The following is an 18,353-nucleotide window of genomic DNA, read 5'->3' as shown; positions in this document are numbered from 1 at the left end:
GGTCCCCACATGCAGTACTGGATGGTCCCCACTTTCAAGTTTTATATAAATGGACCCACTAAATACTTTTCTTGATGGAACTGTAACTGAGGCTTGATGGAGATATGATAGATCAAGGGCTTATAATCAATCAATCAAGGAGATCTCAACGCTGTTTGGCCGCTCTTTTTAGCTGCCAATGAAGTCAATGATCTGATCAGGAACATGGGCGCCCCCTATAAGACCCTGTTTGGATTACAAGAATTTTCTTGGAAAAGTTTGGAAATGAGAAATATTTCTAAAATTCCCTACTTTTTTTACACATGAAAAAAGAAAAGAAAAAAGAGAGAACTTGAACCAACCCTGTTCAATTTTTTACTTTAGTGGTACCATCAATTTATAATAATAATATCCCTCTAAATAATCATAATCTAATTTACCTCTAAATTGTGGAAAGGGAAAAAAAATCCCAAGAAATTTTTTCTTGCAATCCAAAATGTGTTTTGCATTTTCCACCTGAAATAACATGTCCTAACGGAAGAAACCGCAAAAGTTTCGAAGTCCAACCTTGGTTAGAAAAGGCTTGCGTGTGGGTTTACTTTTCTTTCTCTGGGGTCCTTGCCTTGGAAAAGGAGAAAACCCTTTGATGTTCGACAAAGATTTCTACTCCGGACAAAATGATAACATGGCTGAAACAGATGCAGATTACGTTTGGAACTTCTTTCATGTGGCTCGTTTCATTGATTTACTTCACACAGGTTTGGATTTTCCTTCAACTTTTTTTTTTGATTTTGCATAGCTTCCTCTCTTTCCCATTTTAATTTTTTTTTTCTGCATCTTATTTGATGACTAGGAACTGATGTGTTTTTGGGTTTTGAAGGATTTGTCTTATTCTTTTCGATTTTGGGTTGTTGGGATTTCGGATGTTGGGTTTAAGATTCTGGATTTTGGGTTTTGTTATGAACCCAAATCGGTTCGCAATGCGATTGATCTTCTTAGAGGGAAGATCAGCCTCTTGACCCAAGGAAAGGGTAGGTCCTCCTTTGTGCTTACAACACAATTTCTGGGATAAATTTCTTCATTAATTTTAAAAGGACTAGTTACATGTTATTTATAGAAAACCCACATGACCACTTCATTTAAAACTCATACCCAAACCAATCTAAAAACCCTAACCCTTATCTCTAAGACTCTTACAGATACCAAACAATTACAAAGGAAATCCTCCAAATTGCTACAATCTAAACTAATTTTTTCCACCCCAAGTGGGACCCATTTAGGCACGCAACAGGTTGTGGGAATTTGGGATGGATTTGTGGATTCTTTGGGTTTGTAAGGATCTTGGATTTCTGGTATTGGGTTTTGAATTTTAAAGAATTTTGACTGGATCTTTGTTCTTTCTGGGTACTAGAGTTTCATATGTTATTTTGGATTGGGAAGTTTTACTTTGTGATGGGTATTTTTTAACCTGGAATTGTGGTGAAAGGATTTGGTATTTGGGTGCAAAAAGGGAGTTCCCAAAGGGTTCTTTATCTAGATTCTTTGGGTCTTGTTTTGGATTTTATTTTTCACTAGATTATTTATTGGGTCCAACATCTCAAAGAGAAAGAAAGAGCGCCTTCAAGAAGATGGTTTTGGAATATTGGGTCCAAAAATCTGAAATCAAGGTTGTGTCGCATCCTTACACTGGAGATGTGTAAGGACCCTCTTGCAAATTAGGAATAACTAGCAAACAATTGCAAAATATGAACTAAAATGAAAACCTGAAATGATAATTTCATGAAGGAAATGGCAAAAACATGCTAGTAAGAATGGACTCACAGAAGTGTGGTTGCCTGCCTCCTGGGAAAGATCTCCATTTTAAAAGAAATCACTTTTCCTCCAATTTGATGAGAAAGCAAGGAAGTAAACTTCCCAAATATCTATACGTGACAGTTTCCCCTTCTTATAACAAAACCCTTTTCCCAAAAGTAGAAATCACTAGCTAGGATTACAACTGTCATTTCCATAGCTACGATATTACAGATCTTATATTTATAATGGCTAATTGTAATCATGAAGGAGGTTTGCCCCTAATAAGATGCAGACATTGTGGTGGATAACTTTAGAGAAATTTTGGTCATTTCTTCATGGGTTTAGATATGTGAATGAAATAAACCTTTGATCATTTTGCTCATTAAGGAGGACCTTGTGTCTATGATGGCATTCTTCTACCAATGACTACAACTAGTGGGAGGACATTAATGGCCATCGATCACTAGTGGTTCTATCAATGTTGATCGATCGATGTTGGAGATATTCAATTCCTTGCTTCCCAGACTTCTATTGTATTTTTGTATTTTTTTGCTATGCTTGTGCTCTCAACCCCCTCGGCTGTGTAGCTTTCTTTTTCTAATTAATAAATCATCACCATTTCAAAAAAGAAAGCCAAGCAGTTGCTGCCCTTATAGTAGAGGGAACCAGAGGAAGCTAGAGCTCCCAGAGAATGAAATGTGTTCCGTCGAGTAGACGAGATGGGTAATAGAAACTAAATCATATGGCAAAGGTGGTTGCCAATTACTTTCAAAGCTTTATCCAATCAGGATGTGCCCTTGATACATAGCTCTACCTTTCTATAGAAGTCGTCTCTGGTGACCTTGTTGTGTGAAATTATGGTACCATCTATGTTCTAGGGAGACACATCTCCTAGGCAAGAACATAGTTAGCAAAACATGAAACAGCAAAAAATAATGGCCAAACACACTTATTTAATATGGATTCTTTTAAAAAATGGATCCAAGAAAACACTTAAAATAAAAAAGTACAAAAAATGGATCCAAGAAAACGCTTAACACTGTCCTCGTAATGTAGAAACATTTTTTTGACATTATATAAGGTGCAATAGCTGAACATTTAGCCGTTGGGATAAAAAACACTTATCTTGGTTTATGAGGTGCAAAAGCTGAACATTGGGGCTTTTCTGAACAGCCCCCTACCTCATTTGCAGAGGGAAAAAAAATACAGAACAGAAAAAGCATCTGGAAGAAAGTGAAAACCTCCTGCCACTGTCGCCCATATAGTTTTCTTATTGGAAGAAATCAGAAATCCTCTCCTCATTGTTATTCCCATTTTTGCCTTGATCTATCTAGCCATCATCCATTTTTCCTTTTTCTACATTTTCTTCTCTGATGGTTATTGCCGATCCCAACTAGTTTGGAACAAAGGCTTTGTTGAGTTGAGCTTCTCTGATGGTTATCAGTCCCGACTCTTGAATAAAGAATATATAAAAAAAAAGTGTAAATATACACAAGTATAAGACAAATATATAAGGCTGCACTTAAATTAAGTTATAATTCCAAAAAAAACAACTGTAAACAATGCGTGTAACAAAAGACAAAAAGCCAAGGTAACACTAATTAAGATAATCGAACAACATTTCATATCAACACCACTGAATAATACCGAGGATTTTGAGCTTTTTGTGCCTATGGTCTCATGATGAGCTCAATTGTGATTCAAGGAAAGGGGTAAAGTAGAGAGGAGGAAAGAAGAAAAGGGGAGATACAATCTTGGACCCCCAATGTCCTTTAGAAGAGTTTATAGAAAAATGAATCAAATGGATATTTTTACTCTGCATGCTTTTCAAATTATTGAAATTTTATGAAGCTCTACTGATGAAAATGTAGTTTAAATACAGTTTCAAAAAAAAAAAAAAAAAAAAAAAAAAAAAAAAAATTTAAAACAGTACTATAAAAAATTTTCAAGTTTTACTATGGGTCTGAAAGCCTCCCACTACATATTTATAGCACTTTTAGCATTTCATTCGGTTTATTTGGTGGAAGTTCTATCTAATAGATTACTCACTTATTTCTCTAAGGGCAAAACATGATGATGTATACAATTATTTAGTAGCAAGCATTCAATTTCACATAATCACATCTTAGCTTGTGGAGAACTATATTATATTATATATTATATATATATATATATATATATATATATATATATATATATATATATATATATATATATATACTTGTCTTTTAGTATTTAAAGAGCTATAAAAAGGTTATTACGATTCCCAAAAAGCACTTTCAAGCCAATAAAATACTAAATGACAAGCAAGGTGAGCTCATGTATCAGAACTTGGTTGTGCTGAAATCATATATATATATATATATATATATATATATATATATATATAGAGGAAAAGGATTGTACGCTCGAGCGTACCAAGCTTATGGTACGCTCAAGTGCCCAATCACATGTGGGCCCACTTTGTTAGGATGATCCAAAGCATTCATTTGAAAGGCCCTTACATAGATGGGGTGTGTACCAAAAATCAGCTCCATATGATCATCCTAACCCATCCATTTGTGGAGGGCAAAATGGACAGACCACAAATCTGCCCATTTTTGCCCTCCACTTTTGGAGGGGTTAGGATGATTCAATGGAGCTGATTTTTGGTACACACCCTATCTATGATATGGCCTTGCAAATGAATGCTTTGGATCTCCACAAAAAATGAGGGACCCATGTGATTGGGGCACTCGAGCGTACCATAAGCTTGGTACGCTCGAGCGTACAATCCTTTTCCTCATATATATATATATATATATATATATATATATATATATAGAGAGAGAGAGAGAGAGAGAGAGAGAGAGAGAGAGAGAGAGAGAGAGAGAGAGAGAGAGAGAGAGAAATTATATGGTGGCCGACCATGAAAATCACAAGGGCAGAGTGTCAAAACTCTGCCCCTTGATTTTTTATCTAAGTGGGAAGTCAAAAAAGGGAGTTTGACCAAGATAAAAAATCAAGGGGCAGAGTTTTGACACTTGCCCTTGTGATTTTCACGGTCGGTCACCATATAAATTCTCTCTCTCTCTCTCTCTCTCTATATATATATATATATATATATATATATATATATAGAGGAAAGTGTTTCTACTCGGCCGAGTAGAAAAGCTTATCTACTCCTCCCTTTAAAAAGTACAGTGGGCCCACACATTGTGGATGATCCAAAGCATTCATTTGATAGGTCTTATCATAGATAGGGTGTGCCCAAAAAATCAGCACCAAAGGGTCATCCTAGCCCTTCGTTTTGTTGGGCCTTGTAGAAACAGAATGGACGCATCTTACGCATCTTACACAGTGCGTCCATTCTGTTTCTACAAGGCCCAACAAAACGAAGGGCTAGGATGACCCTTTGGTGCTGATTTTTTGGGCACACCCTATCTATGTTAAGACCTATCAAATGAATGCTTTGGATCATCCACAATGTGTGGGCCCACTGTACTTTTTAAAGGGAGGAGTAGATAAGCTTTTCTACTCGGCCGAGTAGAAACACTTTCCTCATATATGGATTTGTTAGTTGATTTCGCAGAAAGCCATTTCACGGCTCACTTTTGCAGGAGAGAATAGTCACCTTAGATGCATTAAATGAATAATACAAAAACTGCTAAAAAGTGACCTTGGTATAGTCACCTTATGCCAATGGAATGAATAGCTTCCTCTTATATTAATGGTTTATTGATTTATTCCCATAATAGTACTTTATCGAATTGTTATATGAAATAGTAGTTGCATTTCTTTTACATGTGGGTTGTAGCACCAACTCACTATATTGGCATTTACAACTGGCAGTTGGATCCTACTTAACTAATCTTTTTTTGGCTTAGATTCTATTCAACTTTTTTCATGCTAGAAGATATTTGTTTCATCTCCTCTTTTGGTTCACCTGTTTGGATATAAATGTAGGGTTTCAGATCCTTTGTGTGGACAGCAGTGTCTTACCAGCTGAAAGACATTCTTAAGTTGTCACCCTCAGCCTCACAACTCGTGGTTTCAATATCATTTTTTCCATGGAATATAAAACCAATTTACGGGTATGGTTTATCCTACGGTCATACATCTCCTGTTTTTAACTCTTTTTGTTAACACTTTAGTATACACTTCATTGCATCATTTTCTTAAACTATTATAGTACCATTCCACATGCATTGCGATTGGTTCACCATGATTTTCGTTTATTTTCTGAATCCAAAACGTTTTGTTCCATGCAGAATCTTTTCCGACTGTATTCCTATTAGAGGAAGGAAACGAGTACCATATTTAGTAATATCAACCATTCTCTCGCTTTTCCCATGGCTTATTCTGGGTCTAAATGCACCATTGAGGAGTTCCCAGGCATTTCTCACTATTTTCTTAACACTACAAAACCTAGGTTCCGCAATGGCCGATGTTGTTGTTGATGCAATGATTGCTGAGGCAGTTCAGTCAGAACGGTATGGATATTTTCATGATTTTTTCTAATTTTTTACAGTAGGAAGAAGCTAACCTTGAGGTCTTATCTTTTTATCAGGGCAGCATTTGCGGGAGATCTCCAATCAGTGTCTTGGTCGGCAATGGCTTGGGGGGGAATATGTGGGAGTTTGTTAGGAGGATACACACTAACTAATTTGCCGATAGATACAATTTTTCTTCTTTTCTGCGTACTCCCGACCATCCAGCTGTTTTCGTGTTGTTTGGTTGAGGAGGCTCCTAGCTCTCGAAGTATAGAGAAGCTTGCGGTGAATGGAAATACAAGGAGTGAACTGGACTCTGCGAGCCTACAAGAGAGACTGGATGGTAGAACTTCAGATGCAGTCAATTCCTCTGTTGAAACATCCAAGGTTGGCACTTCAAGAAGGAGAAAGAGAACTCAGAAAAATTATAAAGGGAAAGAAATCATAATGAAATCTGATACTTTGGAAGAGCAAAGGTCATTCGTCGTGAGATGTTTTCTTTCTCTGAAGTTGGCTCTTTCTAGCCTATGTCAGGCGTTTAGACGACCCATCATCCTAAGGTAACCATTGTGTGATGCTACTTCAACAGTTTTGTTCTGTTTTTTATTTCTTTGCAGGATTTCCACTCTTTTGAATCTTCCTAATTTCAATACTTCTGTGTTTGGATTTGTTATGGGAAGTCCAGACCAATGGCATGGTTTTTCCTTGCACACATTACTGTTCCAAACTTCTCAACAGTCATGTTCTATTACCAGACCGAGTTCTTGCACTTGGAAGCATCTTTTTTGGGAAATGCCCGTGTAGTTGGTTGGTTTGGCCTCTTTCTTGGAACATTCGCCTACAATCGCTATTTGAGGCGCATGAAATTGAGAAAAATTCTCACGTAAGCACTTAACTCATCTGACCTTTTAGTTACAACCCAACATCACATTACTTAATATTCAATGGTTTTTAGATATCCGGAAATCTATTTTTAACTTCCATGATGTCAGGTGGGCTGAGCTGAATATAGAGTATATAGTGCAATTTTATCTTTTGGTGGGCTAATAAAGCTAATATCTCTTTATTTGCAAACTTGTTGTAGGTTGGCTCAGGTTGGCCTGGCAATCTTGAGCCTCCTTGATATTGTTCTTGTATCACGAGCAAATGTACCGTTAGGCATACCAGATAAGTTTATGGTGCTTTGCGGATCTGCACTTGCCGATGCAATCAACCAGCTCAAGTATGTGCACTATTCTTCATCTATACATTTTTAGCTTGTGCTCTTTTTAACTGCTAGAAATCTGAGGGAAAGAGGCTAATTGATACAAATATACATAAGGGAAATGATCACATGCATCCTGGATACATGGTAATAATGAGTCCTAGTTTCAATCGTACCTTTGGGGGCTGACCATGATTGAGCTAATCCATTAATGCGATAGAACTCACCTTAGATGGTTCAATGCCCCCAAAAATCCATTTTAAACATGGTTAGAGAGCTCAATTTTGGTCTATGGCCATATATATATATATATATATATATATGAGGAAACTGTTGGTGCGCTTAAGCTCACCAACCTTATGGTGCGCTTAAGCGCCCAATCACATGGGTCCCACATTTTCTGTGGTGATCCAAACCATTCATTTGCAAGGTCCTTACATAGATGGGGGGTGTACCAAAAATCAGCTCCATAGAATCATCCTAACCCATCCACAAATCTGCCCAGTTTTGTCCTCCACAAATGGAGGGGTTAGGATGATCCTATGGAGCTGATTTTTGGTACACCCCCTATCTCTGATAGGACCTTGCAAATGAATGGTTTGGATCACCACATAAAATGTGGGACCCATGTGATTGGGCGCTTAAGCGCACCATAAGGTTGGTGAGCTTAAGCGCACCAACAGTTTCCTAATATATATATATATATATATATGTGTGTGTGTGTGTGTGTGTGTGTGTGTGTGTGTGTGTGCGCGCGCGCTACTGATATTGGCAGTTTGGCACTACCATGCTTTAATAATTGCACAAACTCAGATTGCTTTTTCTATTTTAATTGGCTTCTGAGAGTTTTTTTGTGAACTGTAATAACCTTTTGACAGCTGTTTAAATAATAAAAGACAAGATAGGTTTGTACAATTATGAAAACATGGTGGTGCCAATATCAGTGGCCTATTTTTGAGAGAAGCGAGGAGTATATTTGGAAAAAAAAATAAAAATTATTTGCTTGTGCAAAATCCAAGTGTCTTACGCTACTTTTAAAACCTTGCAGTATCATCTTGATTTCCTGAATAGTATTGGCATGCTAGAGATATTTAACTTTAACCATTGATTTTGTAATCACCAACCAATTCAGCTTTTGCCTCACTTGTTGTTCCACTAATAATTGGAATGATTGAATTGGGTATATATTTGCAACAACATAAAGATAAACTAGGATTTTTAATTGTTTGGGAAAAAAAGCATGCTAATCTTTCCATGTTTGAGATTAATTATCGACTACCTTTTCAACTCCGTTTGAAAAATAACCGCATTTTTATTATCGATGCAATATTTTACATGATTTTCTTGTTCATTATTCAGGATGATGCCATTTCTGATCATATCAGGACAGTTATGCCCACCTGGGATCGAAGGTACGCTTTTTGCTCTCTTCATGTCCGTAAACAACCTAGGATCCACATTGGCTTCATTCCTAGGAGCTGGTTTGGCTTCAGCGCTGAGTATATCATCAGATTCTTTTGACAACCTTCTATCCGGCATCTGTGTTCAAGTAATCTGCACTTTTATTCCAGTTGGATTCCTGTTTTTGATACCACAGGAAGCCACAGGGGTATCAACATAATTTTTTTGAAGCAGTAGTTTTCTCTGTACTCTTCATTCTTCTCTTTTTACAAACTACAGCAAAGAATGTCAGAAATAGAATGGAGCTTCAGAATTTTTGTAATTGTTTCTGAAGCATCTGTTCAATTCTTGTAGAACTGAATGAAATCAAATGAGTTTACTTCTCTCTTACATTAGATTTGTGTGACTTTGTTTTTATTTCCTGGATTTTATGAGATGTAATTACGGTATCTGAACTTACAGCAAGATTGAAATGCAAGTGAATTTTTGCCCAGTGCACAATACAAATTCATAACTGTTGCTTGAAGGCTTACTGAAGGAGTTTACGATCTGAACATACTTGAGCTTAATGTTGACATCTTGAGGAGTTTACAATCTTTTCAGCAAGAACTTATATTCCCTGCGCCTGCTGCACATCAAAATATGACAATTTTTAGAAAAAAAACAAAGTAAATAGAAGAGAGTGGGAATACTAGAAAATGGGGTGGAGTAAATTTGACAATTCTGCGATGGTCCCTAGACAAAAATATCCTTATCCTAGGGTTAAATTTTCACACAAATGCGCCTTTACTACCAGCTTTGGAATGAGACGAATGCTTGGCATGAAGTCTCTGCCCAGCCAGCATGGGATTAATAGCGAAATAGGGTCCGTTGGCCACCGGATAATTGATCTAAGATCTAAATAGATTTTGGGTCTGTTCGACGAATAATCGAAATTTTAATCCTATATAATAAGGGTATTTTCACTGGTTTCCTTCAATGCAAGATTCAACTCAATTGACCTAGGGATTTCCCTTTTGCTAACAGCTTCCTATAATAACTAATCTTAAACGTGGCCCTTTTGCTAACACTTTTATGGTTGGAATGGTCGAGACCGCCTAGATAGAACACCTTAGAAGAATAGTTCATTCTGCTCTCTTGTTGAAGAAAAATTAGGGAAAAGGGCTTTGAAACTCATACTTTATCCCTTCTTAGTCATACCCAAGGCAAAGAAAAGGAGTATTTAAGCCGTTTGTCTGCAATCCTTCATCGTTTTTTTCTTGTCAAATTCAAAATACCCACCTCGAAATAAGTCATAACCTTACCAACTAGATTTCATACGGTTAAACTGAATTATAATATAATACAGAGATTCCTCTTATTTAGTTTTCATATGGTTAAACAGCTTAGAAAAGTAAGCTTATTTAGATACCTGTAAAGATATAATCTTATCAGAATATAATCATCTCAGTCAATACCTCTAATTACCCATTCAAAACTAAGATTAACTTAAAACTAATCTTATTCTCCAACTACGTGTCCTGCTCTATCCTTATCTCGGCTCGCTTTTAGCTTTAGAAATTCAAAACTTTCACGTCTCTCTTTTAAATTCAGAAGACCAGACTCTTCTCAATGGGTGGGCCCAGTCCTACCGTCTTTGCCTAATCGTCATTTCCACTAACCCGTAACCCCACATGTATCGTCTTCAAAATGATGGAGCCCAGTTGCAAATGCCATGGGTCCCACATTTTCCTCATATGGGAAGTTGGGAGTTTGGGAGTCGATTTATAACTCCAAAAAAACATGGCATTCTTTTAATTTATTTATTATAAAATGAGGGGTATAAAAGTCCCACCCTCTTTTCTAAATTCCATCCGCCAGCGTGGGCAGATCACAAATTCAACTGAAAAACAAGAGTCGTCTCTTTCTAAGACAAAATTACCCTCCGATGCTCTATATAAGAAGTAGAAAGCTCGCAAAATTTAAAAGCAAGCATTACGATTTGGCGGAACCCAGTGTCATTCTCGTAATTGACGAATAATAGAGGGCATAAACCAAATCTCTCTTTCCTCCATCTGCCACACTCATAAATTACAGAAATATCGTCTACTTTCCCTCTCCATCTCTCTCAGTGAGGAAGTGTAGGTAGGAGCGACAGACAGAGAGAGAAAGAGCAGACCGTCTGGTAGAGAACAACTTCTCCCTATTTGGAGCTCCTCGTTTTGTTTCTTTTCTTTCTTTCTGTGGCTTTGGGAGGACCTCGGATAAAATGACGAGATTGCCCTTCAATGTATCGGCAATGGAACTCAGAGTCGCATCCGATTGGTGGGACGAAATCAACGAGTCAACTCAGTGGCAGGACGGCATCTTCTTCTTCCTCTGTGCCGCTTATGCCCTCGTCTCCTCAGTCGCTCTGGTTCGAATCTCTCTCTCTCTCTCTCTGTTATTAATTAGGTTACTTTTACTGTTCGATGGGAGGGCAAGAAACATGTATCAGGTCGTTTGGATACAAGGATTTTATAATCGAGGATTGTAAAATCCTGGATTTTATAAGCTAAAACCTGGACTTTACAAACTATAGCCTGGATTGTACTTTTTTCAGGACTGTAAATTCTAGGTTTTAACTTATGAAATTCAAATCTTGGTTTTAGCTTATAAAATTCAAATCCAGGTTTTAGCTTATAAAATTCATGTTTTAACTTTCCAGGTTTTAGTTTGTAAAATCCATGTATCCAAACGACCAGATAGGGTTTTGAAAATTGAGTCATCAATGTGTTTTTCAAATTCGTGGATTGATGGAGGGGATTTGCTCTCTGCTGGGAATGTTGTTATTTTCTTCATTTTTACCTTTTTTTTAGGTTTGTTGCTGGTTGTAGTGATAGAGAAATTTAGTGCTCTGTATAAGAGATTTAAGAGGGCATCTTGATGGCAAGATTTATCTTTGGAAATGCGATTCGGTGAATATTTTTTTTGGAATTGTGATTCTTTGACAGCTGGTTGAATAATAAAAGAGAGGGTGAGTTCATCTCGTTATCAAAACATGGTGGTGTGAATGTCAGTAGCCTATTTGTTACTGCTTTTGGATGTTGTACTCAAATTACTATTTGGGCCTTCTTAGATTGAGGATTACTCAATGTAGAAACGGCAAACTTTACCAAATTTGAATTTGTATACACATCCAGAGGCACCATTGCAGGATTTTTTTTCCTTTTTTTTTTTTTTTGGGTTTGCGTATGGTTTTTCTATTGTCATTGTTGTGTCATTTTATTTGTTTTAGTTGCAACTTCAAACTTTTGATTTCAGTTTCAATTTAACAGTTCGTCTGTTTAGTTGTGTATGACACCTATTCTTGCATTTGTTTGTATGCTTTATATCTTAGTAATTTTCGGAGTGCTTTAGTTTTGTGGCTTTGCCCATATCTTTTTCATGCATGTGGGTCTTTGTGCTGTGGCCAAATTTGATGGTGTAGAGTTACAAAGAGATAATACACTTTTCTCATTTGGAAATTTTTATTTTGGGTGGATTCCTGAGATCATGCATTTGTTCTATGACATTGACATGCAGATTCAACTAATCCGAATTGAATTGAGAGTGCCCGAATATGGTTGGACAACGCAGAAGGTCTTCCACCTTATGAATTTCATTGTAAACGGAGGTGATTTTGATTATTTTGATTGCTATTTTTTAATTCTATCTCTGCTTATCAGTTTCTAAATGTGAACTATATTGCAGTGCGTGCTGTTGTGTTTGGATTTCACAAGCAAGTATTCCTTTTGAAGCCAAGGGTAAGTAGCATTTTCATTTGAAAATTGAATGTAGCTTCAATAGTAGTTATAGCCAGCTATCCTATGCATACTACCTTGTGAGATGCTCTCAGTGGTCTTTTCTGTTTGCATCGTGATTTTCATTTGTTGAATTGTATGATGTTTCGGGTGCATTTCTCATAATTTGTGGGGCTATCAAGACTAGGGGTGTAAACGAGCCGAGCCGAGCTTGGCCAGGCTCGGCTCGTTAGGCTCAAAGGCTCGGCTCGGGCTCGAACCAGGCTCGGGCTCGAACCAGGCTCGGGCTCGGCTCGGCCAGGCTCGCGAGCTTTATCGAGCTTGGGTTTATCGAGCTTGGGTTATAAAGTTTCGCACAACAAAGGTTGCTAGCAAAAGCAAATAAGGAAAAAAAGTAATCATTACAAACAGAAAAGTAAATTACCTGAATTTTTAAAGTTTAAAATGAAAAATTACGAAGAAAAGGCAGTAAGTTATGACAATTAAGAAAAAAATACCAAAAAAGGTTCAAAGTTATGACAATTACGGGAAAAAATTAATCCGATTTTTCACAACCGTTTGATACGAGTACGTTTTTGCAGATGATGTTGACATGACATACGCACCCTCATTACGTTTTTGCACATGACGAGCCTTAACAAGCCGAGCCGAGCCGAGCCTGGCCTAACTCGGGCTCGGCTCGTTAAGGATTCGAGCCGAGCTCGAGCTGAGCTTTTTTCGAGCCGAGCTCGAGCGAGCTTCCGAGCCCGAGCCAAAATTGACACCCTTAATCAAGACGATAGCCATGGCATGCGTATACTTTTAATGCTTACTGTTCATTGGGTAGTCCCCATCATTGATGGGCCATAGACTAGGAAAGTACACCAGTCAATGATCCTACAGTTTTATTGGACTTTTATTTCCCGGTTAAGTTTGGTGCTAATTTATGTTTTGAACTTTTATTTGCACTCCTTCGTCTGATCAGTTGCGGCTTTTGGGTTCTTGTCCATCCAGTTTCACGGCCTTGAACGTGTCCTGATATATGAACATCAAATGTCATAATTCCTGTTTTGTCTATGATGGATGCCTTTGAAACATGTACAAAATCCTAAGATTACAGGAGCCTTAGCATAAGTTATAAAAAGAAAACAACATAATGTGAAGATTATTCAATCGGGCAGAATCTTAAAACTAGTTCACTCCGGTTGATTCACTTTATGTTTGCCTAAAGCAGATTTTGCTTGCAGTGCTGGAAGCTATTGCCTTTTTATGGAACCTGAATTCTAGTGTTTGTCTGAACAGGTATTTACGTTAGTGTTATTGGACCTTCCTGGGATTTTGTTTTTCTCGACATACACGCTGCTTGCATTATTCTGGGCAGAGATATATCATCAGGCAAGTAAGAATCTTGATTCCAGTCAGGTTCTCCTGTGCTTGCTGGAGATGTTCGTTTACGATCACCCAAAACCGGATATCAACATTTAAGATATTTGTGACTGACATCTTATTTTCTTCTTCTTGTCATGGCAGGCTAGAAGTCTCCCAACAGATAAGCTCCGGATCGTATATATTTCAGTTAATGGTGGTATATATTTTATACAGGTGCGCTGTAATCAACCAAACATATTGTTTCTGCCTGCACCACCTGCAAGATGACACATTTAATTTTTTTTTGTGTTCTTTGGTTTGCTAAGAGAGTTCAACTGGAAGAAATAAAAAAAATTATAGTAACTAACAAAGTAGCCATGGTCTTAAGAAGCTTCAAGTCAAACCTATCAATTTAAGAAGATGCTTCAAGTCTATATGGACTTCTACACTTTTCAAGTTATTATATGAATGCTTATCCTGAGAACTCTTGACATCAGGTTTGTATTTGGATATACCTGTGGATAAATGACAACACAGTTGTGGAGTCAATTGGACAGATATTTATTGCAGGTTAGTGTCTCTGCCTAGTAGTTCTTGTAGTTGAGTTGTTTGTCTAGAGTTTATAAGCTCTATAGAATTTATGCCTTCATTATAGTGTATTTGCTTCTTTATTTAAAGTGTTATCTTCAAAATAAATAAATCAATAAATAGTGATATGCTTCTCTGCTTAATTCTGCCTGCTACTTTTTCAGTGGTGTCATTTATTGCAGCATTGGGTTTCCTGCTATATGGAGGAAGGTGAGTTTTCTCTTTTTATTTTCTATCATCTGGAGTAACTGAAAAAAAAAATTGACATCTTTTTAAAGCAATGTCATTCTAATTTCATTCATGCATATGATTTTTTTTTTTTCGGTTAGATGTGGGTAACATTATATCAATGTTCTGCTCACAGACTGTTTTTCATGCTGAGGCGCTTCCCCATTGAATCAAAAGGGCGACGAAAGAAACTTCATGAGGTTTACAGTTTTCCGTTATCCATTAGATAATCAAATTGGAGAAAATAGTTTCTAAAGTTGATTCTTTTTGCTGCTAAAACTAATGTTCTTCAACTTTTTTCTAAGCTTATAAAGCATGGATTGACAAAAGGTTGAATTTCCCAACCATCAATGAAAGAAAAAGGAAACATAACCTGAAATTCTTGGATTTCTCTCAAATCTCCTAAAATGCAATTTGGATTGATGGCTTCTTATCCTAATTTTATGTCTTTCATCTAGGATTGGAAAAGTTGATATTATAATTCAATTGGGACGTATTGAAATGTTCTGAGAGATTTGGATCTGCTGCAGGTTGGATCTGTTACGGCTATATGTTTCACCTGCTTTCTTATAAGATGCATCGTGGTGAGTACCCTATTTTGGATCATTACATTGGCGTGTACTGTTATGAAATGATAATTCGTTGTAATGCATGTCACATTTTCGAAGCATACAAACTATTTAAGCATATATATGCACAGCCACCCTTAACCGTAATGGGAAAATATGGAATTAATCAATAACTATGCAGAAATTCATTTATAAAAATGAAAAAAGAAAGAAATCAAAATTTTCTTATTTTGGATATGATAAAAACAGATTCGAAGCTAAATAATTTTACAACATATGAAAATGGGAAACCCTTCAAGTATAGTTTGGAGAAGATATTGTTCATGTTAAAGCATAAAAAGATTAAATAACTCCTCCATGGAAGAAAATGATCCACGTAGAAGAACCCAACTAGAGCCAGGATTAGAGCCGGGTAGATTCCTTCTTCATGAAATTTTCTAAAGGATTCATTTAGCCGACCCCAACTAGTTTGAGACAAAGGCTTTGTTGAGGTGAGTTGAGTTGAGAACTCGTACAACAGCTTAAGTTTTTGGAGAAACTGGTTGTTTCACATGGTACCAAAGCAATTGCCCTGGGTTCAAACCTCCTTGATATTAAAAATCCACATGGAATGGCAAACCCAAAAAAAAGGGGCCACATTTGCCACGTGTAGGCCAGCCCTAAAAAGAGGGGCTCCACGTGAGGGGGACTTTTAAAGCATAGTTGTCGGAAACTCCTTGGGCGGGTGGGAAACCCGTTACCCCTAAAATGTGTTTCTCGCGGTTGGGAAACTCGTTTCCCCTAAAATGAGGGAAACACGTTTCGGAAACGTTTCCAAAGAAGGATACAAAATTAGAGAAATGTTCCTGAAACATATGGGAAACACATGGAAAACTTATGTAAATAATGTGTAAACGCGTGATAAACGTATGCAACACTCGTAGAAAACGCACATGAAACGTGTAGGAAACATGTGTGGAAGTTACAAAAATCATTTTGGAAAAACACATGATTTCCTAAGACGTTTCTCGTACGATTTTCTATTGTTTCTCATTTCTCGTTTCCCCTATATTTCTTTTCATGCGTTTCCCGTTTCCGTTTCACGTTTCATGTTTCGTTTCCCGAATTCGTTTCCCACCTTGTTAACTATGTGTTAAAGCATGAAAAGATTAAATAACACCTTCTCCAACAGCTTCAGCTTTTGGAGAAACTGGTTGTTTAACAGTTCATGATTTTCACAGGGCAATTTATAATAAAGCTAGATGCTTCCTAGGTTGTTTGAGGTTTACAGTAAGCATATGAAATATGGTAATAGTCTTGGACGGAAGGTAGGTATTCAAGCAGTAACCTCTACCAAGAGACACTACACAGACCAAGAGACACTATACAAGGTGACCTCATTATGGTACACTAACCTCAAACAAAGTGACCTCATTATGGTCTCTTTATAGTACACTCGTTATTACCATATTTCATAGGCTAGTGTGACTATACCCACAATATAATAACATTAAAAAATAACAAGTATACCTGCGTACATCAAGCCCTCCCCAGGCCACGCAATGGTGGAGCCTTATGCACTGGGCCGCCTCACCTGTGAAATTATTCAGGAAAAAAAAACAAGTGTCTGAAATTATTCATAATTCTGGTTCTCCATGAAAGGCACATCTGGCACCCATGGAATTGATGACCAAGCTGTATTTACGTGCGCCGCGCTCGATATCGTGTTTCCCATTGACACTAACTAATCACCAGTTACACTTGCTTGGTCTTTTATGTGCTCTGTTCTTTTTAAGGAAAAAAGAAATTTCACCTGTCGCCCTCTAAACAGCTGCCTAAAATATCCATTGTTGCTACCGACGTTGATTAATCCATCATTGTTTGATATTTCGATTTTAAATCTCAAATAATGGAGAAAGCAAAATTTCTCTCTGATTGATATTGGATCTTCTTTTCCAAAGTTCAAACAACAATAGGCTGTGCTTAACGAAGTTCTAAAATTGCAGGTTGCAGTATCTGCATTTGACAATGACGCATCTCTTGACGTTTTGTACCATCCAGTTCTGAACCTCATCTACTACATGGTAAATTATCTCCCCCTAATAATCTACCCCTAATCACAACTTCCTGATCTAATAAACTCCATGTTATCTGTACTAATTGTAAAAATCAGCTATCTGAGGTCCTGCCTTCAGCGCTCGTCCTATTCATCCTGCGCAAGCTCCCTCCTAAAAGAGTTTCAGCTCAGTACCATCCAATCCGATAACGGGCAGTAACATCCTTCCAAGGTTATTATCTCAGACTCACCAGCGGTTCACAGATTTTGGTGGAGTTTCCATTGTGGGACTCGCAAGAGAAGCATAATGAGAGGTTATATACAGTGTACTACTATCTCCCATGGGCTTGTTGCTCTCAGATTTTTGTATTTTAAAGATTTTTACAGGTGCTCCTGGCTTCTGCAGAGTAGATTGTCAATGAAAAATTTGCAATATCTGTTTGCATTCTTTGGTTTTATGCTTGGGGGTACATTTTTTGAAGGGATGTTGGCTATGTTGTATTTGTATGCAATGCATTAAGTTGGGAAACTCCAACATGATTTATTAGAGGTTTCCAAAGTTTCATGTGCGTGAATTATGTAGGGAAGCTTAGTAATATATTTTTTTTGGTTATTGCTGCGTTTCTTTCCTATTGTATATTGATCAGCAGGTTTCTTATCTCACCACTTATGTTAGTGTTGGGCCCTAGACTTTCATTGAGTCAGAAAGAGGAGAATTGTTGTTTCTTTTGGTTTGTCATTTTGAGTTGGGAATTTTTAAATGTACGAAAATATTTCTCATAATTAGACAAAAAGGAATGAAGATGTGAACTTTTGAAGGGTCTTTTCATACATTGGTGCCCTCCATTTGGATCTACAGTGCTCCCATCGGATTTTGTAACTTAGGATATGGATCTAATTAACATGTTTGGCTCCAGCTGTTGCGTCCAAATCCTATCCATTAATGCTTGGATCCATTCGGCTGTGTGGGTCCAC

At 37.2% G+C, this 18,353-nt stretch overlaps 2 protein-coding genes across 2 annotated transcripts; both read left to right on the top strand.

Moving 5' to 3' along the window:
- The first annotated feature begins 505 nt into the window (after positions 1–505).
- Positions 506–9,343, top strand: LOC143892918 (Major facilitator superfamily protein). Its single transcript, XM_077397835.1, has 7 exons — positions 506–737; positions 5,719–5,846; positions 6,024–6,245; positions 6,323–6,805; positions 6,931–7,128; positions 7,330–7,467; positions 8,809–9,343. The coding sequence occupies exons 1-7, from the start codon at positions 657–659 to the stop codon at positions 9,068–9,070; spliced, it is 1,512 nt and encodes a 503-aa protein (XP_077253950.1). The 5' UTR covers positions 506–656; the 3' UTR covers positions 9,071–9,343.
- Positions 9,344–10,812: 1,469 nt separating this feature from the next.
- Positions 10,813–17,925, top strand: LOC143892917 (tobamovirus multiplication protein 1-like). The gene is made up of 11 exons (XM_077397834.1): positions 10,813–11,245; positions 12,394–12,484; positions 12,562–12,614; positions 13,893–13,985; positions 14,121–14,192; positions 14,456–14,528; positions 14,711–14,756; positions 14,911–14,974; positions 15,305–15,358; positions 17,329–17,406; positions 17,496–17,925. Exons 1-11 carry the CDS (start codon positions 11,099–11,101, stop codon positions 17,586–17,588), a joined length of 864 nt encoding a protein of 287 aa, XP_077253949.1. The 5' UTR covers positions 10,813–11,098; the 3' UTR covers positions 17,589–17,925.
- The last annotated feature ends 428 nt before the right edge of the window (positions 17,926–18,353 follow it).

This window comes from Tasmannia lanceolata, unplaced genomic scaffold (genome assembly GCF_043159265.1).
Source record: "Tasmannia lanceolata isolate RefF3 unplaced genomic scaffold, GAP_Taslan_0.1 ptg000015l, whole genome shotgun sequence".
In the NCBI taxonomy this organism is placed as follows: domain Eukaryota; kingdom Viridiplantae; phylum Streptophyta; class Magnoliopsida; order Canellales; family Winteraceae; genus Tasmannia; species Tasmannia lanceolata.
Note: the sequence above shows the minus strand (reverse complement) of the source record. Positions and strands in the feature narration are given on the sequence as shown.